Genomic DNA, 22,253 nt, shown 5'->3' on the forward strand with positions numbered 1-22,253 from the left:
TGACCAGCCCCCAGAGCGTTGGCTTCGGATTGGCCTCCGCGGCCGCCGCTCGGCGATCTTCCCGGGGGCGCGAGGCGGGCGTGACTACGCCCCTACGTCGGGACGCTCGGTCGCCGCGGGAGGTGCCGTAATCGCCGCCCAGAAGGCAGGAGGGCGGCTGTTCGAGGAGCTGCTATGGTGCTTAGTTCCCCGGCAGAGCCGACCGAGACGCGGCGGTCGTGGCCATGAAGGTGAGGGGCCGGTGGGGCCGGGCAGTTCCTCCTCGCCTCTCCTAACTGGCCGGGGAGCCTGAAGTGCCTTCCTTTAGCCTCAGCGGTTCTCCCCGCAGGCACTCGGAGAGCTCCGCTGGGGGACGTCCCGGGCCGGCATCCGGGCCCTGACCAACCCAGAGCCGAGATCCTGGTCTCCAGGACCTCTCCAGCTCCCACAGCGGCTCCCTTCAGCGAGCCTGAGGAGGGTGGAGAGGCCGGGCGGCCCCCCGCGCTCAAACCTGGTGGGCCCGTCTTTGCTCCTGGCCCTTCCGCTTCCTCGGGGGCTTAAAGCAGACCCCCTGGTTCCCGCCTCAGCTCTCCATGCCTTTGCCCACGGCCTGCCCTCTCCCGCCCCGAGTCCTTGAACTAACCCAAATGTCGGGAACACTACGGGACTGTCGCAGGACGGAGACTGCAGGACGAAGGGAGGAAGAGTAGTGCGGGGAGTCGTGAGGCTGGGGCTAGGCTAACAGGTTAGAAATGCCTCCGGGCGGGGAGCCCGCCCTTCTGAAGGATTTCTGCGTAGGCTTGTTATTGGGGCCGTGACCTAGAGCGCTAGCAAACTGGATGTGTCTCCATCGCCACTAGGTACGTAGCAAGTAATTTGACAGCTTGAGTTCTTCAAGGTGGGTGTGAGAGCGTGGGAGCATCAGTGAGTGAGAAGTTTAAGAAAAGGGGGAAGGGGGGGAGATTCTGGCCTACTTTTGGGAGCTGATTTTCTCAACTTGATCTCAGAGTTCTAAAGAGCTCTGTGTACGACAATCAATTCAGGTATTGATTCATCTGCTGAACTCAAACCAAGTGGGGTGAGTCGTAAAGTGATACTCTTTCAGACCCAGACGATTTCTTTAATCCCTGTGAAGAGGCGTGTTTGTTGTGGGTAAGGGAACTAACAGAGTGAACTGCTAGCTTAAAACTACCCTCACAGAGCCTCAAAAATTTGCTGTGGAAGATTGACAGGGAGTGCCAAGTGGCTAGAGAAATTCAGCAGATATTTTCTTGAAGGTGTCCTATGTGTTAGTGAAAGGGAGATTTGCCGAGTGGGAGTAATTGAAAAGGCGATCTCACCTTTTAGGAGTTTGCCAATCAAGAGAAGAGACATTCTCAGGTAACCACGTTACAAAGCAGAATGTGACGTAAAGTATCAAAACCAAAATGCTAAAGAGCAAAAAAGGATATTTCTGGCCTCAGTAAACAAGATTTTTGCAAATAGGAAACTTTTTGAACTGTGTTAAAGTGCGAAGATATTAGATATTAAAATATCTTAAACTAGCTTTCTTTGCTGCATACCATCTTGCTGTGTTAAGATTCAGAAACAAAATAGGGATCTTTAAATATATCTTTATATGTATACACACACATATATGTATGCATATATATGCATATGGCCTCAAAGAATGTCAGTATCTTGTTTAGTATTAACTATCAATGAACTAGGTGTAGGAAGAGAAAAGTAGTGACAGGTCCAGTGTTGAAATTTTTAAAAAAATTTTTTTGTTTTAAGGATTTTATTTATTTACTTGCCAGAGAGCAAGAGGGCAAGCAGTAGGAGCCGCAGGCAGAGGCAGAAGCAGGCTCCCCGCCGAGCAAGGAGCCCCATGTGGGACTCCATCCCAGGACCCTGGGATCATGACCTGAGCCACCCACGCATCTCCAGTGTTGAAATTTTTAATCAACTTCTTTAAAATCAATTTATGTGGAGGACTGTGCTTTCTGAGTTGACATTTTAGGAAAAAAGTTTGGTGGTAGTTGAAAATGTAGAAAAGATAACATACTTTATGAAGCAAAAAATAGACATCAGTCTGTGCAAGAGGACTGTTACGAAGATAGCTGCTTTTCATTTATGTTTTTATGGAAAGTGGATTCCTGAAATACAGGATTTGGGCTATTGTTTATTTTTAATTTTTTTTAAAAGATTTAATTTTTATGACAGACAGAGATCACAAGTAGGCACAGCAGCAGGCAGAGAGAGAGGAAGGGAAGCAGGCTCCCTGCTGAGCAGAGAGCCTGATGCGGGGCTCGACCCCAGGACCCCAAGATCATGACCTGAGCCCATGACCTGAGCTGAAGGCAGAGGCTTTAACCCACTGAGCCACCCAGGCACCCCTATCGTTTATTATTTAACTTTGTTTAAAATTGAAATTAATTGCGAACATGCTCATCTGTAGATTTCTGGGCAGGGTCAGTGATTCCTGATGCCATGGAATCCTAACATGTGAAGTTCACTGAAGCAAGCATTTCTTTCAGGGGAATTAAAATTACTTTTGAGAGTTAAACAATCAGAAAATTATATCTTGGGGTGCCTGGGTGGCTCAGTGAGTTAAGCCTCTGCCTTTGGCTCAGGTCATGATCTCAGGGTTCTGGGATCAAGCTCTTCATCTGACTCTCAGCTCAGTGGGGAGCCTGCTTCCCCCCTGTCCCTCTGCCTGCCTCTCTGCCTACTTGTGATCTCTCTCAAATAAATAAATAAAATCTTAAAAGAAAAAAAAAGAAAATTACATCTTCACTCAACCCCAGGAGTAGCTGATTTTAGTATGTGTAGAGTGGGTACTTACTTTCTTCCTTTAACTTGTTTGTTTACAAACTGATGTTTTGAAGTAAGTTTTGCCTCTCAAAAACTCAAGTAACTGTTTAACCTTAGAATAGCATCTAATTAATTCCCTCTAAGGGGTTTTAAAAACCCAAATTGGTGTCCTATATTGATTTAATCCTTCTTCCTGTTTTTCCATATTTATATTGAGCACACCCCTGATTGTACTAATCATGTTCATTCTTTCAAGTTCAAAATAAAAATTAAGGAGAAAGAAATCTGTTGGATATAATTTCCTTTGCGTTTTTTTTTTTTTCCCTCTGAAAGGTGGGGGAGTGGTGCTAAGGATCAGGTATACTATTTAAAAACAAAACAAAACCCAAATAAGAGGAAGGCAATATTTATGATCTCCAGAACACCTTACTCTAAAAACCCATCTATCAATTTGGCCAAATTTCCTACCTAAAAATATGCATTTTTAAGATCAGCATCTGTTTTTGCAGCCTGCTTAATGTCCCGATTGTATGAGAGAAAGAATTTAGGATGTAGAATTTCCTCCTTTGTGGTATATGGTCTGATTATTTGGTAATGTAAAAGGTAGAGTTTCTTGCAAATTTTATTTCATTTGAGGCAGCAGTTTCAATAAGAGATGCTTTCACATTTTAAGGAGCATATTCTTCTCAAGTGGCTGTAAGTAGGGACGCCTGGGTGGCTCAGTCATTAAGCGTCTGCCTTCAGCTCAGGTCATGATCCCAGGGTTCTGGGATCAAGCCCCCACATGAGGCTCCCTGCTCAGCAGGAAGCCTGCTTCTCCTTCTTCTACTCCCCCTGCTTGTACCCCCTCTCTCGCAGTCTCTGTCAAATCAACAAAATCTTAAAAAAAAAAAAAAAAGTGGCTCTAAATAGGTTAAACGTTTTTGATAATTATCTCAACTTCTCAACTGTTTCTTCTGCTTTGCTTTGTTTCTTCTGCTATTCCTAAGTTCTGCAGGAAAGTTTAAACTAATTGAAATTTAAGCTTTATTTTTTAAAATTTGTTTTTTTCTATCACTGGTGCTAAGGTTTGAAACATATTTTCATGTTGCTTAACACAAGGACATTGACTTTTAGCAAATAAAGTTGTTTGGAGTTGAAAATAACACATATGGTGAGTGAATTCTCCAAGGAAGCTTTCATTATTGGAAGAACTGAATTCCTGCCTGGTCCTAGTAGCTTCATACAATATCCAAGAAAATTAATACTCTTGAATTTGAAATTTGGAGGTTTTTCTTTAATGTAGCTGTATACGGTATTATATTTAATTTAGAGTTATGGCAAGCAACTCTTAGGAGATGGCATTATTATTATTGCTCTTTGCCTATTTTAATTAAAGGAAATAATATAGGGGCACCTAGCTGGCTCAGTTAGTACAGCATGTGACTCTTAGAGTCGTGAGTTCAAACCCCATATTGGGTGGAGAGCTTACTTTAAAAAAAAAAAAGGTATTAGAATATGATCATTAGTTTTCTGCTGTTTTCAAATCCATGAACTTTCTCATTGATTGTCATTTAATCTTCATGGAAACCAACATGGCTTTTTCTTTTCTTTTCTTTTTTTTTTTTAAAGATTTTATTTATTTATTTGACAGACAGAGATCACAAGTAGGCAGAGAGGCAGGCAGAGAGAGAGGAGGAAGCAGGCTCCCTGCTGAGCAGAAAGCCCGATGCGGGGCTCGATCCCAGGACCCTGAGATCATGACCTGAGCCGAAGGCAGAGGCCCTAAACCACTGAGCCACCCAGGCGCCCCTCTTTTTTTTTTTTTTTTTTTTTTTAAGATTTTATTTATCCATTTTTGAGAGTATGGTCACGCAAGCGCACAAGCAGGGGGAGCTGCAGGCAGAGAGCAGGGAGCCCCACATGGGGTTCTGTCGGAGGACCCTGGGATCATGACCTGAAGTGAAGGCAGACACTTAACCGACCAACTGAGCCACCCAGGTTCCCCAGCATGGCTTTTCTTATTATTCATTCTAGTTTGCCTGGTTATTATAATATTTGGTAGAATCATTAAAAGGGATCACATCCTGATGTGGTTTAGAATAGGATTCAAAATTTGTAGCAAACTTTTAAAAATTGAGCGTTTTGGAATTATCCCCCCCCCCCATAGGGATTCTAAAAGCACATTAGGGGGCACCTGGGTGGCTCAGTGGGTTAAGCCTCTGCCTTCGGCTCAGGTCATGATCTCAGGGTCCTGGGATCGAGCCCCACATTGGGCTTTCTGCCCAGCAGGGAGCCTGCTCCCCGCTCTCTGCCTGCCTCTCTGCCTACTTGTGATCTCTCTCTCTGTCAAATAAATAAATAAAATCTTAAAAAGAAGCACATTAGATCACACACAAACACACACACCTACACAAAGTTGGTTGAACCTTGAGGCCATTTGAAAACTGGCACTGTGCCAGAATGATGCTTGGTTATCATTTTTGCAAAGAAACAACACATTTTCTCTTGGTTTTGTTGACTGAAATGGTGATTCAGAATAGACTTATGTTGTGTGAATCTGACTGAGGAATCTGAGAGAGTGCTTATAATATTGGTGATGTATCATGGAAACAAATGTCACAGCAGTGGAAACTCAGTCCCACTCGCACGCAAATTGTTTAGGCTTGTGAATACACTCCCCTTCCCTCCTTTATATTCCTTTATATTCCTGCAGAGGGGAGAGACTTTCTGATTCATCCTCTAGGAAGAAACAATATAGGACAAACACTTTCAGCCTTTATGCTATCAGAGAAAGAAGAGAAACTTTTATGTTGGTGAGTTTTAGTACAGGAGCCAAACAGCACTTTCTGGGACCTTCTCAGATCTGTCTTCCTATGGGGTGATAGCATTCTGGTCAACTAGATGGTAAGCCACTGTTGGTCAGCTTTGCTGGTGACTGATCTGTTATCAAGACTGATGGGCTATAGAGCTAAAGGTATGCTTTCACATTTAAACTACTGTTTGCATTATTTCTTAATTAGTTTCAAACTGGGAGTACCAAAAAAAGGTAATTACTGGCCCCCTACAATCTTGGTGCACTGGCTTTGGAAAAAAACACAAGAACTGGCATTGGATACCAGAATAACATGAGGAGATCTAGGTGTCTGGGCCAGTCTGGACAGGAAGCTTTGGAATTTGATTTTTTACCATGGGCCATGTATGTGTTTAATGTGATACCTTGTTCTGACTAATACAAGCCAGGCAGGCCATGTCCCATAATTATTCAAGAGCAATTTTGGCCTAAGGTGGTATGTAGGAAATTAGATTATGAAAATCCATTTATTTTTCACTCGTCATTGGTGGGTAGAAAATAAACTACAAACAGCTACGTTCCCTGAGTTAGTTTTGTGCCAGGCATAGGTAGATAGTTGCCTTATTCAGTTATTCTCCATTTTTGAACTACATTTATGGTCAAGGAAGGAAACGTAGCCATCTTTACAGATTGTTCTTTCCAATCTCTTAGATTCATGTGGTTTAGCCCTTAAAGTCCTGCTGTCAGCCATGGTCCCAAGTAGGATTTAGAATTGTTAGTCACATAAACCCAGATCATAGCTGTAGTTTTCAGAGATCCAAACTTTGGCCTCACTCATGGAAAGGGTAGCTTTTTTTTAATCACACAAGGGTCACCATACCTTGCACTTGGAATCAGGGTAGGGCAACAACTCAGTTTACTACAAATTTAGAAGCCAAAGGTCTGTGCCTTCTGCACTGTCTAAGGAATTAGGTTTGCCCAGAAAATCTAGGAGGAAATGGAATAGTTTGGAAAATGTTTCAGTCTTACCACCAGAAGGTGAACAGAGAGTGAGTAAAAGACAAAGAAGGGAAAGCAGGCTGCTTAAACTGGTGGAAGATACTGAAGTATGGGGAAGACAGAGGGAAAGAACCTGAACCCGGGTCTCTAAAGCTTTTAAAGGGAAGATGCAAAAGGGGGAAAGCTCTTTGGCTATTACCTTACAAGATCTGGTAACTGGGCTCCAAGGAAATAGGGGCAGAGTCAGGAGCTCAGAGGATCAGCTGGCATGTTCCCTCTCCACACCCCTTGAAGATCCCACAATTCAGTAAACTTTTGGGTCAGTGCGCTCTGAAATAGTTTCCTAATTGCTTTTATAGATTCTGTCACTTGAAATTTGGGACTGTCATGTCAAGTAGTAACAGAATTTGGACAGAGTTGAGAACGGAAAGATTGGTATAGGACTCTTCAAGCATTAAGTGAATGTGAAGGTGATGGTTGTGAGGTAGGGATACCTGTGCCCTGAGGGGACATACAGAAAAAATTTAGGAAATTGGGACTTTACAGGAAAGTGCTAGAAGATGAAACCTGCTAAAGGGGTGGTGGGAGATGGAGCCCAACCAGACCTGGGGAGAGTCATCTTCTGAGTGGATTCTTCAACTTGGAGAGGAAGGACAAAAATAGTTTGAATGATGGTGGATTTTGTCCCAGAATCACTGTCTCTCCTAGTATCAGAGATTTCACACAAAACATGTAGAGGAGTAAATTAGGAAATAAAAAGTTAAGGCCAGAAAGCAAAGAGTAAATAAAATGAGGGAATAAATGAAAAATGAAGGAAGGTACCAATTTCAGCAAAAGTTCCAGGCCAATATGTGGAAAGGAACTAATTTAAGAATCCGATGAGATGGTTAGAATCTCAGCCGAGCCTTTCTGAAGGGATTAGGGGAGTCTATAAGAGGGAGAAGCAACACTGGAGACATGACCCACTCTTATGGGGAAAAATTGTTGACAGGTTGTGAGGAGCGTTTGGCTAACGTCTTGCTCCTGGAACTCTAGAGGAACAGGTTTTAGAAGTAACCACAGCCCTGTGGCTCAGTGGGTTAAATAAAGCCTCTGCCTTGGGCTCGGGTCATGATCTCGGGATCCTGGGATCGAGCCCCGCATCGGGCTCTCTGCTCAGCGGGGAGCCTGCTTCCCTTCCTCTCTCTCTGCCTGCCTCTCTGCCTATTTGTGATCTCTGTCAAATAAATAAAATCTTAAAAAAAAAAAAAAAAAAAAGAAGTAACCACAGCCCCTTCTCATCAGCATTCCAGCAGCTAAAACCATGTAGGCAGGAAGAGGGCACCTAAACCGAGCAGTTGTTAACCCTTTAACCTTCACTGTGATACAAGTCACTTGCGGAACTTTAAAAAAAAAATTCTGGGGACACCCAGCTGGCTCACTCTGTGGAGTATGTGACTCTTGGTCTCTGGGTTGTGAGTTTGAGCCCCATGTAGGGGGTGGAGATTACCTTAAAAAAAAAAAAAAATCTGATGCCTCAGGTTATACCCCAGACCAGTTAAGTCAGAATATCTGGAGTGGGACCCAGGCATCGGGTTTTCTTAAGGCTCCCTTGTTGAGGCCAACCATGACTTTCTGGGCCACTTCACAGGCCTGTGTAATTTCCTATCAAGAGACCTTGACAGAAGCTGCTCCCAAGAAGTCGGGGAGGTTCAAATCACCAAAGAAATCACTTTCATTTCAGCACTGGGATGCCAGAAAACAGGGGGCTTAGTGGGGAATGGAATGGACTTTTTAAAATACGCTGAATGTGAAAGAAAGGTACTTCAGATAAAACTAGTGACTGGGGCTTCCATGATTTCAAATTTCTGAACTTAGTAGAAGGCTGGGGTGTTGCTATCATTAGAGGGTAGCAGTACACATAGGTAGGTTTATCCTTGAGTGTGATGTTAAGAGTTATTTTTATGTTTATGTATTTTTATATTTATGTTAAGAGTATTTTCTTATTGGGAGATTTTGTCTAAGTTCACAGATCTAATGAGGCTGAGACCTGGGTCTTTTCACATGTTTCCTCTTTCCCTTTGCTATGGTCTTTGGCTGAGTTATGCCAAGTATTAGGTTGTAGCAACATATTTTTGCCTGGGATAACACTTTAGGAGTTGGCTTGAGCTTTGTTTTTTATTTTGTAATGAGATCCCTGAAAGAAGATAGGAGCGTTCTTTCACTGTTTTCACTTCTTTCCCTTCTGAAGAGGAAATTCTCTCCGCTTTATAGAAACAAGGAATGGGATGAAATTGTGACTCTCCGGTATTGATGCCTGTATAGAGATTCTGCCTGTTTTCCCAAAATAAATCCTCCTTTTCCCTTTACTAGAGCTGTGAAAATTTTCAGCTTAGAATTTTAATGATTATACTCATTAATAGAGTTTGAAAATGTGTATTCTTCCTTAACTCTCATTGTAAAACTGCTTTCTGGTAGAACGAGCTGTGACAGTGCTGCTTGTAAGCGGGAGTATCATTTGAGATTTCATGTCTGCTGGGCCGGAATCCTTTTTACCTTTAATACTTTCTCAACTAGTCACAATTGGATCTTTCTAGGTAGCATGCAAAATTTGATGTTACATTACATGTAAAAAGGTAGTACAAAGAAACCTGTTACACAGTTCTTATCAGTCATGGTGGTGGAGCTAGATGCTGTAGAAGAAGGGAGTTTTGTTCACAAGGAACTTGTAGGTGAGTCCGGGAGGCAGCATCACTGGGAATCAGAAAGGGGATAAAAGCCAACACAGCTGTTTAACTAAGTGTTTACTACCTAGATCAGCAGGAAGCCGAAGCTCACCAAAAACTGCTACTTTAAATTAGAATGAAGAAGAGTTTATTCCAGTGGTACTTTCTGCAGTTGAGGTGTTTCACCCCCACAAATGATATGTATAAGTTGAATTTCCTCCCCGCAACGGCAAACTTGAAAACCATATTTTAAAAAAATTCCAGTATAATTAAGTGTTATATTAGTTTCAGGTATACTGCAAATTGAATTTTTATTTTATTCTTTAAAGATTTTATTTATTTGACTCAGTGAGAGAGTGTGAGCACAAGTCAGGGGAAGGGCAGAGGGAGAGGGAGAAGCAGGCTCCCACCTAAGCAGGAAGTCTGATTTGGAGAGCGCTCGATCCCAGGACCCCGAGATCATGACCTGAGCCAAAGCAGATGCTTAACCAACTGAGCCACCTAGGTGCCCCACAAATTGAATTTTTAAAAACGTTTTCAGTTTTAAGAGCTCACTTTTTTTTTTTAAAGTAATCTCTGTGTCCAACGTGGGGCTCGAACTTACGACCCTGAGATCCAGAGTCACTATTTCCACTGACTGAGTCAGTCAGGCGCTCCAGCAGCTCATTGTTTAAAGCTCTGAGGATGAATCTTTTGCTAAAAGAACACTTAAAAAAAAAAAAAAAAGATTTCATTTATTTACTTGACAGGAGAGAAGGGGAGAGAGGGAGCACAAGCAGGGGGAGGGGGAGAGGGAGAGGCAAGCTCCGTGCTGAGCAGGGAGCCTGACGAGGGGACCGATCCCAGGACCCTGGGACCATGACCAGAGCCGAAGGCAGATGCCCAATGACTGAGCCACCCAGGTGCCCCTAAAAGAACACTTTTTTAAAAAATTAATTTTAAACGTTTTTATTGAAGTGTAGTCGACATACAGTGTTACCTTAGCTTCAGGTGTGTAATGTAATGACTGGACACCTCTGTACGTTATGTGTGCTTGCCGCAAAGAAGAACACCCACTTTAAACGAACTTAATCTGGATTTTCATGCTTTTATGTTTAAACATCATGTCGCTAGAGTCTGAGGTATATATTTATTTAGAGGTGTGAACTATTAATTATAATTTAACCTGACTTTTAAAGGCATCACTGTTTCTCTAGAATTATAGGGTGTGAAGCTATGTAATACTCAAGTCGGTGACCCTGAGACTTGAGACTGTTTGAACCCTGTATTGTGGTTTCTTACTGCTTTACCTTCTCCTTCCCCTATATTTAATATAGCATTACGTGTGGGAAGTAGCAAGAATAGCATGAGCCTTCTATAGCATTCTGAATAGCCCTTAAAGGTTGTTTTTAAAAGAAAGTTTCTAAAGAGCTTGTTGGACAAAGAGTAAATGTTTGATAGAGTTAGATAATAAAGTCTGGAACTATGTTGCCATTTTTTTTTAAAAGATTTTATTTATTTATTTGACAGAGAGAGATCACAAGTAGGCAGAGAGGCAGGCAGAGAGAGGAAGGGAAGCAGGCTCCCTGCTGAGCAGAGAGCCTGATGTGGGGCTCGATCCCAGGACCCTGCGATCATGACCTGAGCCAAAGGCAGAGGCTTTAACCCACTGAGCCACCCAGGTACCCCCTATGTTGCCATTTAAACTAAATCACATCTCACCTACCTGGACTTCTATTACCTATCACATAATCTAGAGTCTAGAATGTGCTTAAGAATCAGGACAAGGGGTAAAAGCTCACTGGTTCCAAACACTGTAGCTCTTACACCTTTGCATGGGAAAGTGCCTTGAGTGCTCACTGAAAATATATTTTCATATGTACTTCTGACCAGCTTGGTTATCCGGTTTCTGAGTCTGCAGTAAAAAAGGAAACTGGTTGCTGGAGGTAAGTATAATGTGAGCAGTGGTGAGAGACCGGAGGGAAGAGACAGGAGGAAAAAAAGGCAGTACATTAATTTCCGGTCATTTGGTGGAGTGACAAATAGCCCTTACGCCCTGGAAGGTCATTACCGTTATCCAGTCATCAGAAATTGTGTTTCGTATTTTCAGTTTGAAAAGATAGGATCACTGCTTTTTAAAAATAGTTTTTTAACATCAAAGTAATGTATTTATAAAGAGCTTGGAAGATAGAGAAAAACTCAAGAAAATCGATTTACACAAGTTATATTAAACCCTAGAGCTTCAGTGGGCATTTTGATGTTTTCCCAGTCATTTTTTCAAAATAAAATTTATATGTGCCATAGTTGATTATGCACGGCTACAAATGAGAGAACAGACGTTTAATGAGATTAAGTAATTTGAATTTATATTCTGTTTGCTAAGTGAGAGCTGGGAAAATCTCTCTTAACCTGTAGAACGGTGCTATCTAGTACAGTGATCACCAGGTGAAGATTGCCAGGTAGAATACAGGGTGCTCAGTCAAGTTTGAATTTCAGATAAACAGCAAACAGCTGTGCTGGTGTGCGCATGTCCCACATGTTGCACAGCCTGTACTTCTGTCCAGTCATTTTCCTCTGTGTGCATGTATCTCTGTTTCAGTGTTATGTGGATTTTTTTTTTTTTACAAAATTTGGTTCATATTGTATCTTTTCCTTTTGTTTAATGATGTCACAAGTTTCCACATTTCCAAATGTTCTATGAAAATACCAGAAATTACCTTTCCAAAGAGCTTAAAATTTTAATGCTTCAAAGAATAATCTCTCAAAACCACAGTGAGATATCCTCTCATACCTATTAGAATGGCTATTATAAAAAAGACAAGAAATAATATGTGTTGGCGAGGATGTGGAGGAAAGGGAACCCTTGTACACTGTTGGTGGGAATGTCAATTGGTGTAGCCACTGTGGAAAATAGTACGGAGGGTCCTTGAAAAATGAAAATGGAACTACCATAATCCAGCCATTCCATTTTGGGTATTTATTTGAAGAATATGAAAACACTGACTCGAAAAGATCTATGAATCCCGTATGTCCACTGCAGCATTATTCACAATAATCAAGGTAGGAAAACCCAAGTGTCCCTTGGTGGATGAACGGATAAAGAAGAGGGGATAGGGGCATGTCACGGAATACTACCCAGCCATCAAAAAGGAGGAAATCTTGCCATTTGTAACAACAGAGGTGGACCTTGAGGGAATTACGTTAAGTGAAACAAGTCAGGCAAAGAGGGAAGAATACTGTATGACCTTACTAATATGTGCAGTTTAAAAAACAAAACCAACGAACAAAGTCATAAGGCAGATTGCTGGTTACTAGAAGGGAAAGGGATAAGAGGAGCAGTAAAATGGCTGAGGGGGCTCAACCGTATGGTGATGGGTGGGAATTAGACTTGTGATCACCTCGTAGTGCATGCAAAGGTGTCGAATTACAATGGACACCTAAAATTCGTTAACCAATTTCATTCCTTAGAAGGATAATCTCAGTTATTTAGGGCAAATGCACCTCTCCAGATTGGCATTCCCTGAAGTTCCCAGAGAGCCCAGGTTCCACTCAGCTTTAAACTGTGGTCTTGTGTTCCTTTCCAGGCGGGTGCCACATCTATGTGGGCTTCGTGCTGTGGACTGCTGAATGAAGTCATGGGAACAGGAGCTGTCAGGGGCCAGCAGTCAGGATTTGCAGGAGGCACCGGTCCATTCAGATTTGCACCAAACTCTGATTTTTCCGCTTACCCACCAGCACCTACGGAAGGGCCTAATATAGTTTGCAAAGCCTGTGGACTTTCATTTTCAGTCTTTAGAAAGAAGGTAAGTTGGATGAAATGTTATATAAAAAAGACACATTACTTAATTATATGTTGAATGCTAATGAATCATTTCTTTTCATTAAAATTACCAAAAATCAGGGGCGCCTGGGTGGCTCAGTGGGTTAAAGCCCTCTGCCTTCAGCTCAGGTCATGATCCCAGGGTCCTGGGATCGAGCCCCGCGTCGGGCTTTCTGCTCAGCGGGGAGCCTGCTTCCCTCTCTCTCTCTCTGCCTGCCTCTCTGCCTACTTGTGATCTCTGTCTGTCAAATAAATAAATAAAATCTTTAAAAAAAAATTACCAAAAATCGTTATTAACCATTTCCCATTCAGAAAAGTACTTAATTGGGGGTGCCTGGGTGCTCAGTCGGTTAGGTGTCTGCTTTTGGCGCGGGTCGTGATCTCCAGGGTCCTGGGATCAAGCCCTGCATTGGGCTTCCTGCTCAGCGGCGAGTCTGCTTCTCTGTCTCCGTCTGCCCCCCCCACATGTTCTTTTTCTCTCTCAAATACATAAATAGTATCCTTAAAAAAAAAATAAGTACTCAGTTGAAGGGACTGTATTACTGCTCAAATTTTCTGACTGTGTTTCACATGTTGCTCAGGCATCTTGTCTTCTGAGCTCTGTATACTTTGATTCTTCCTGATTATGCTTATGTTTTCGAAAAAGAGATTTAATTAGTCTGCAGTTTTGTTCAGAGATGATTTATTATAACTGACCTCAGGTTTCAAAAAATGTATCCCTACCAACTTTTTTTTTTTTTTTTTTAAGAGAAAGCATGAGAGGGGAAAGAGAGTGAGAAGCAGGCTCCCCACTGAGCAGGGGGACTTGATACCCAGATTCTGGGATCATGACCTGAGCTGAAGGCAGTCGCTTAACCAACTGAGCCACTCAGGTGTTCCCCTACCCACATTCTTTTTTTTTTTTTATTTTTTTTAAGATTGTGTTTATTTGACAGAGAGAGCACAAACAGGGGGAGTGACAGGCAGAGGGAGAAGCAGGCTCCCAGCTGAGCAAGGAGCCCAAGACTCCAACCCAGGACCGATCCCAGGACCGTGGGATCATGACCTGAGCTGAAGGCAGACGCTCAACCAGCTGAGTCACCCAGGCGCCCCCTACCCACATTCGTAACTGGAAGTGAAGAAATTAGTGAAAGACAACCACTGTGTAGAGATTCAGCATAAAATACTTGGGCTAAAAAAAAAAAAAAAAAAATACTTGGGCTAAAACAGTTGTTTTCTCTAAGGCAGTCATTTTTTCTGAGATCCAGTCTCAGAAAATGACGAGGCTGTCTCACAGCCTTTGATTGTCAGTTCAGTCCTCCTAAGTACGGCAGGAACAAGGTGTTCGCTTGTGGGAACAATGCGGCGAGAAGAAAGGACCACAGCTTAGTGTCGTCTTCGAGCTTTCCTAGTGCAGTGGCTCTGAGCGTGATGAAGGCTCAGTCGGATACAGATGACTGTACTAGTGAGATCCTCTGTTTGCTTTGAATGACCTTGAGAGAGAATTTGCCCTTCTCTTTCCCCCTGTGTTCTCCCTGCCCACCCCCCCCACTACCCCCCAGCTTCAGCTTCTCTTTCAATGGGGAAATTGTTGACATAGGAAAAGAGTAGGAAGAGTTTGTGGTTGTGCTTTCTGCTCCACGCGGTTCAAGTCTTCTCTGTTCGGCTAATTACATGTTTGCATCAAGGGGTGGAAAGGTTTTAATTCACTAACACAAGAGTGTATGTTTTTCTTAAAGGGCTGTATTTGAACTTCTGTGCATCCAAACTGCTTCAGCAGTGCGTGTTTTGATTATTGTGGCTCTTGGAACACGAAGGTGGCTGTGAGAGTAGCCAGGCGCACTGGGAGACTTCATAACTTAGAAACAAAAATTGAATTTCAGTAGAAGGCAAAAAAGAATACTAGTGCTTTCACAGTGGCCTGTGTCTGGCTATCATTAGCTGCTGCTTTTCTTTCTGTTTCTTTAGCATGTGTGTTGTGACTGCAAGAAGGATTTTTGCTCCGTTTGTTCAGTCTTACAAGAAAATCTCCGTAGATGTTCCACGTGTCACTTACTACAAGAGACGGCCTTTCAGCGCCCTCAGTTAATGCGACTAAAAGTCAAGGATCTCCGGCAGTATCTCATTCTTCGAAACATCCCAATTGATACCTGTCGAGAGAAAGAAGACTTGGTAGATTTGGTACTCTGCCACCATGGCCTGGGCTCTGAGGATGACCTGGACACGAGCAGCCTGAATTCCTCACGGTCCCAGACTTCTAGCTTTTTTACACATTCATTTTTTTCAAACTATACAGCCCCTTCTGCTACCATGTCTTCATTTCAGGGAGACCTTATGGGTGGAGACCAGACCTTAGGATCTGGGGCACTGGCACAGGTACGAGGGTATAATTATGCCAAGGCCCTGGCACTGCTGGTTGGCCATATAGGGTGGGACCTTTAGGGCTTCACAAGCCCCCTGGGAGCAGAGGTACCACACGCTGCTGAATGCTGTGCGTGCAGGCTCTCCTGCTGTGAATCTCTGAGCCAAGGTGCTGGGTAGCCCCAAAGTCAACTCTCTGAAGCTCATCGGTCTCTTGACTCTAGTTACTTCAGTTTCCTCCTAAGTTAAATACTAACTGTTGAAGGAATGACTGTGAAGAGTAGTGTATAAATGTTTGCAAGATTATTTGTCCGTGACCGTGGACACAATAGTGTAAGTAAACCTAATGCCCAATTGGCTTGCTATAGTAAAATTGTTCCAACTTAGATAATGGGAAAAAGCCATCTGAATTAATCAGAGTGTGATTATCTACTAATTTCAAAGAAATGCCAGGGCAGAATATTGTCTCAGTGAGGTCCTTGGGCATCCTGATTGAATAACACACAAGGGCTTGTAATTAATAATTCAGTTTGTATGTATGAATGATTCTGAAATGCTGAATGGATTGTTTTGAACAATTCTCTCCACATTTAATTCTCTTCCCTGAAGAAGGATGTTAAAAGCAGAGAGGAAATCTCGTTGCCTTCCAAATAGTCATAAATTAGAGAAGTTCAACCTGGGAGTTATATTATTTCCCAAATGAGAGCTGGCATAACAGCCTTGCAAACACAAGACACATCTGACCTTTGTGCCACTTTTGGGTATATGACCATTCTTGGAAGGTCGGGGTCTTTGGGTGCTGCAATGTGGTGCTTCAGACCCAGTGCGGTGGAATATTGGGAATATTGGGAACTGACCTAAACTATTGTAGAGCTCTGGTCAAAGTCTGAAGAGAAAGATATGGAAGAAGGTACGTAACCCAAGTTGAAGGTCTTTCTGTCCTTCGTGAGAAAGAGCACCTCTGATCGTTATGGAATTGCTAAGAACTAGAACTAGCATCAGCCATCAGGGAAGAAGTCTAGAAAGCATTCTTTGGAATCAGAATGTCTAGGTGCATTGTAGTAGGATTGGCGTCTTTCAGATTGAGTGGGCTGAACTTAGAGTTTTAGCTTCTGTCAGTATCTTCGAGGCTCCAGGTAGACCAGCCTCACGCAGGGCCCTCGATGACGAAGTAGGGCAGCTGCATACACTGACGGCTCTGGCGGTTCATGTTGGGGCCTTTCTCAGGGAGTTAATGCTCTGGTCAGGTTTCACACACACATAGGAATTTGGCTTCTGAGATAACTTCACGGATGGTAAGTTGTTGATGAAATCATGTGGGGCCCAGCTCTTTGGGAGGAGCAGCAGTGCTCCAGGTCCAAGGTCATCATGGAGTATGCCAGGTGCTGGGGTCATTCTTGGGGAGGATCTGGGGAAGGGTTTTCTCCAGTGTTAAATATTGACAAACAGGATGCATCCTGTTAGGAAAATAGGATTCCTGACCTAATCCAATCGATATGTATAGGTACAAAGTGAAATCGCTTCAGCAAACACAGAAGAGGAGGATGATGAAGATGATGAGGATGACGAGGATGAGGATGATGATGATGATGAAGAAAACTTGGAGGACCAGGTGAGTGCTCCCGTAAAATTCGCTTTCTTGACACGCCAACCTGGCAGGCAGGGCAAGTGCCTCTGTGGCCTTTTGCTAGATTAGCCTGGGCTGTTTCTTCTGGTTTGAATGTAGCCTAATGGAGACGGCGCTTGAAGAACTGATGAGTCTGGGAAGAGTGTCCAGTGGCGACTGGAGGGTGAGGGGAGCGTGCGGTTGTCCTCACTGCGGGAGGTCTGGGTTTGCGGGAGCAGAGCTGATGGAAGCCCTCTGTGATCGCAGACGCCTGGGCTCTCTAAGAAGCGAGTAAGAGCTTCGCTGTCTGACCTGTCAAGCCTTGAAGATGTGGAAGGAATGAGCGTGCGCCAGTTGAAGGAAATCCTGGCCCGGAACTTTGTCAACTACTCTGGCTGTTGTGAAAAGTGGGAGCTGGTGGAGAAAGTCAACCGGTTATACAAAGAGAATGAAGAAAACCAAAAGTCATGTAGGTTTCCTTTTTCTTTCTTCCCCCTATACTTTCCTTCTTTAGAGTTGTACAAATTGAGCTGTTTCTGTCACAACGAAGTCACATTTTTGGAGAAAATTACATATCCTTTTATTGAACAAATTAGATGTTGAATCTGTTGCTGTTAGGTAGTAGGTTTATTATGTGATGTTGGCTCTGAGACCGCCATTGCCACGTGAGTTAGGGCATCATCTGTTCAGTCTGGTTTTCTTGGCCATAATTTGTTAGAACCCTAATGAAATTCCTTGTCTCCATAAAAATGCCAGAAGAGTTAGTGGGAAAGGCATGGTTTCCCACTAATTCTTCTGGTAGGTCAATACTTCGGTTCTCTCAATTGTAGCTTTTAAATCCTCACTGGAAAAAAAAAAAATTCCCTAGAGGCAAAGAAGGGAAGTAGTTCTTAGCGTCAGGTATTAGGTTTCTGTGTGAGTTGGGGAAGCTGAGGTTAAGAGTTCCTGATCTGTGTATTGATGAGGCATGGAGCGGAAGTCCTTAGGGCCAAGCCATAGAGCGTTTATAGGCAAGAAAAAAAGGTTTCAGTGGTGATCAGACTGACAAATGTGTTCCTATCTATTTTGTTTGTTTGTTTTGAGAGAAGGAGCAGGGGGAGGGGTAAAGGGAGAGGGAAAAGCAGACTCCCTGCTGAGCAGGAAACCCCATGCGGGTAGATCCCAGGACCCCAGGATCACGACCTGCATCAAAGGCAGATACTCAACCGACTGAGCCACCCAGGCGCCCTATTATATTCCTATCTGAACAGTCCTCCCATCATTAACTTTTATCACCTTGAGGGTTTTTTTTCCCCTTCAAATCTGGTTATAATACAGCAATTATTGATAAACACTTAACGTCCAGAATATGCAGGAAGTATTTTGGCATACCCATTTCCAAGATGATACCACAAGGGTAGACACGGGAATCTTAATCCTCAGAGCCTTCCCAGGCTGTGGCTGGGAAACGGTGTTCTGGCGGTGAGGGGAGAGGTGTGTTCACTTGGTAAGCGTAGAGTGTGTACAACTGTGTGGGGCGCGCACTGGTTGTGCATGGCCGTTCCCACCCTCCGGGGGTTTATGGTAGAGGAGGCCAAGACACGCACGTTTGCCAAAGTGCCTTTTTCAGTTAATTCACTGCTTACTCTATCCCTGGTCCAATCTCCAGGCCTGTGGAAAACTCCTTTTGTTTTGACCACAGCTGGAATCTTCCCTAGTTTGACTGGCTTCAGGCACTTCTGGTGCGATTCACCCCGGTAGCCTTTCCTAATAGCCTTGACAGACCCTGGCTCCTCTGCTTTCTGCTCAGAGCTTGTAAGAGTTGGAAAGAAACTTCCATGCAGGAGAGGAGACCACAGCCTAGACTCTGGTTTACTCAGGAGCCCTCCAGTGTCTTCTCTACTGGCCCATCCGTTGTCTTACCCCTTGAATCCTTTCTCCCCAGTCCCCGGTTTGTGAGAATGTCTGGACATGGCATTGTTATTTCTCTTAAATCCAGAGACCGTTGGCCCTTCAGGGTTGAATTTCTATTCTTTCTGACTGAAATCACGACATTCCCATCAGTCCCCTCTACCGCCTGTAAAAAGGGACGCCTCGATGTCTATAGCTCTAGGACCAAATCTCAGGCTGACGTAAACTCTTGAAACTCCTTCAGCACCTTATTCAGAGCTTGAATCTTCTCAGAACCTAAATCCAGGCCACAGAGCCAGGATGGCCTATCTGCTTACAGTTAGGCAGACTTGAGCTGGCTTCTGAGATCCTTCTAAACTTTCCCCCCAAGTACAGACTACTTGATGTACGACTCTTCAGAACTTTCCTGTCGGTGTGGAGATGAAGCTCTGGAGACTGACTTTCCCCGAGGCCACACAGTTGGGTTGGAAATTCCATTCAGGTGCTCTGAGGCCCATGTATAGGACAACCGTGGGTTTCTTCATTGGCACTTCCAGAAGTAATCTCTCCTTATCACGTAAACTTTGAATTACAGCTATAAAATAGAAGTAAGTAGCTAACATTTGTTGGGCCTTTCCTACCTGGCCGTAAGCTAAGCATTTCTCATTTCTTCTTCCCAAAACTTCACGAAGTGTGGGCATCCTTATCACTGCCATTTCTAGTGGAGGGACCCGAAGGGCAGAGAAGCTGGATTATTTCTCCTACAGCCCCGGGCTCGTGCGGGGCGGAGCGCCCGTCAGGCAGTGCGGTGCCCGCAGCTCCAGCTCTCTGTTGCCTTTCAGATGGCGAGCGGCTGCAGCTGCAGGATGAGGAAGATGACCGCCTCTGCCGCATCTGCATGGACGCCGTCATCGACTGCGTCCTGCTCGAGTGCGGGCATATGGTCACCTGCACCAAGTGCGGCAAGCGCATGAGCGAGTGTCCCATCTGCCGGCAGTACGTGGTGCGCGCCGTGCACGTGTTCAAGTCCTGAAGCCCAGGCGCCTCCCAACGGCACGCTCGCCCCCAGGCTCCATCCCAGACATTTCAATGTATGGAAGCGACTGGAAACTTAACCGTTCAAAGGCTGAAAACTATTTTTAAAAATTATTTTCACTACTAACTGGGGACGGAAAGCTCCCTCCTAAGTGGTGGTGACGTTGGTCTGTGCCATACGCCTGCCAGCCCGTGGCCGCGCCAGATTCGCAGGTCCCTCGGGGCTCCATCCCGTGTCCGTGATCAGTGATCGCTGATGAAGTCAGACTGCTTGCGGCATCAGCTGTTGCTCTCTTTGGAGAACAGTTATCCTGTTCTCTTTATTTCTCCTTCATCCTATTTTTAACTTAAACTACTCAGATGTTTGAAACTTCTGTTCTCTTTGGATGACATCACTGTCCACAAGTGGCCCACATGTACACACTGAGCAGTGGCCCCTCTGAATGTTCACTTTATTAGTCATGTAGATTTTAAATGCTACTATTTGATGAATGTAAGTTTCCACATTGTTGCTATTTCTGCGTTTAAACATAACTGGGAACAACCGACATTCTGTAGTCAACTTGCCGGGGCCTTAGACTCGACATGTCCGTTTCTGTTCAGGTACAGCTTTTTAGAGCAAGGGCTGCATCTAGCTTCTTTTCATTAGAGAAGTGTGTGTGTGTGTTAAATCCTTTATTAACGTGTAATCAGTTTACACTGTTTTGTATAGTGAAAGTGTATTTTCAGTGCTACTGCTAGCTAATTTGAACTTTAGGAATAAAATTAGATTTTAAGAAATGCTTTTGCTTACACTGTCCTAGTCCGTTCCTAATTCACTTGGGTACAGCACGAATGGGTGTCTGCGCCTGGTCTGGCACCCTTCTTCCCAGGAGACGGGAGCACCTTCAAAGACTTGCAGTGATCTACCTTTGGTGCCGATGTACCAGTAAGCTTAACTACGGACTTGCTGTCTCCTGTGACCAGGTATGGTGCTGGATGCTTTCTGATTCTCTCTAGCATTCTGAAATCGGTTGCCTTGTTTCACAGATGGGGAACCTCTGAGAAATTGAAGAACTTGTCTAAAATCTTAGAAAGTTGCTGGGACACTTGGCTGGCTCAGTCAGAAGAGCATACGACTCTTGATCTCAGGGTTGTGAGTTGAGCCCCACGTTGGGGCTTGGGTGAATTATTTGGTATGTGACTATCTTTTAATAGAGCTGTTTTAATAGAGCTGTTGCCAAAAAAAAGTGGTAATAAAATATTTGATACTTTAAAAAGGAAGTGGCTAACATTAGAATGTGAACCCGGCTCTGACACTAATTTTTTTAAAAAATTCTTCCGCTATCACCCAGCAAAGAGAAACCTAACATGGGCTTAATGCAGAACAGTTCCTAGAACATGAATGATCTGAAATCGCTTCACTTTCACATCTAACTCCAACCAGGGTGGTGTTTTGGCTGAAACCGACTGTGGACTCATTCCTATGGGTAGTGGGCAGGTATGTTTTTAAGAAATGCCTAACTTCGGGGCACCTGGGTGGCTCAGTGGGTTAGAGCCTCTGCCTTCGGCTTGGGTCCTGATCCCAGGACCCTGGGATCGAGCACCGCATGGGGCTCTCTGCTCAGCGGGGAGCCTGCTTCCCCCCACCCCCCGCCTGCCTCTCTGCCTACTTGTGATCTCTGTCAAATAAATAAATAAAATCTTAAAAAAAAAAAGAAAGAAATGCCTAACTTCTCAGCCGAGTTCTGTTGGGTTTTATGTTTTGACTCTGCAGTGGACAACACAGTTGCCTTTAAGTGCTCAGGATCCACAAGTCAGTCAACAAATCTGAAAATTATAGCAAGGGAGGCAGATAGTCTGCCCCGGGTGTAGGGAGAAAGTTTGCCTAGTTGTGAAGAAAAGCATGCCTTCCCGTGTCTCCTGGTTTGGAGGGACACTGCATGCAAACCTAGGCCTTATGGGTATTTCAAACAACTTTCTCTCCTGTTTGCCTACAGAGCCCAGGGTGGGTGCTGGCCACAGTTCATGGTAAGCAGCCTGAGTGGATCCTTACCTCACCGCAGAAGCAATAAAACCCACCCCTGCTGAAGCAGTAGGAGCGCTTACCCTGTCTGTACCTCTCGTGAGACTGTGAACTCCAGAAATTCAACCTTGCCCACAAACTGCTAATTCGGTGGAAAGAAGTCTTCAAATCCAGGCCAGCAGGTGATAGTAAACACAGAAATAGAAGCTGAGCAGAAGGTGCTGGTTTGTCTTAAGTTAGAAAATTGAGATTCATTTGTACGTGGCCTCAGCTTCAAATAGCTCGTTTGGTGTTCCCTCTTGGATTTATAGAGGTTGTTTCAGGTACTTGTTTTTAGCAAGAGAATG

The 22,253-nt window shown here is 44.0% G+C and overlaps 1 protein-coding gene across 3 annotated transcripts in view; it reads left to right on the plus strand.

Moving 5' to 3' along the window:
- The window catches only part of RNF34 (ring finger protein 34), a 37,439-nt gene extending 16,284 nt beyond the window's left edge, over nt 1–21,155 (plus strand). The window contains exons 1-6 of one of the 3 annotated variants that reach the window (XM_080820962.1): nt 113–230; nt 12,816–13,034; nt 14,999–15,406; nt 16,896–17,003; nt 17,265–17,466; nt 19,709–21,155. In XM_080820962.1, coding sequence (XP_080677088.1) covers nt 225–230; nt 12,816–13,034; nt 14,999–15,406; nt 16,896–17,003; nt 17,265–17,466; nt 19,709–19,899 — 1,134 coding nt within the window. In that variant the 5' untranslated portion in view covers nt 113–224 and the 3' untranslated portion in view covers nt 19,900–21,155. Of the gene's footprint in view, nt 1–112; nt 840–12,815; nt 13,035–14,998; nt 15,407–16,895; nt 17,004–17,264; nt 17,467–19,708 lie in introns of those variants that run through there. The other 2 variants (XM_080820964.1, XM_080820963.1) reach the window with 2 other exon arrangements.
- Nucleotides 21,156–22,253: the final 1,098 nt, after the last annotated feature.

Source organism: Martes martes (assembly GCF_963455335.1).
Source record: "Martes martes genome assembly, chromosome: 13".
In the NCBI taxonomy this organism is placed as follows: domain Eukaryota; kingdom Metazoa; phylum Chordata; class Mammalia; order Carnivora; family Mustelidae; genus Martes; species Martes martes.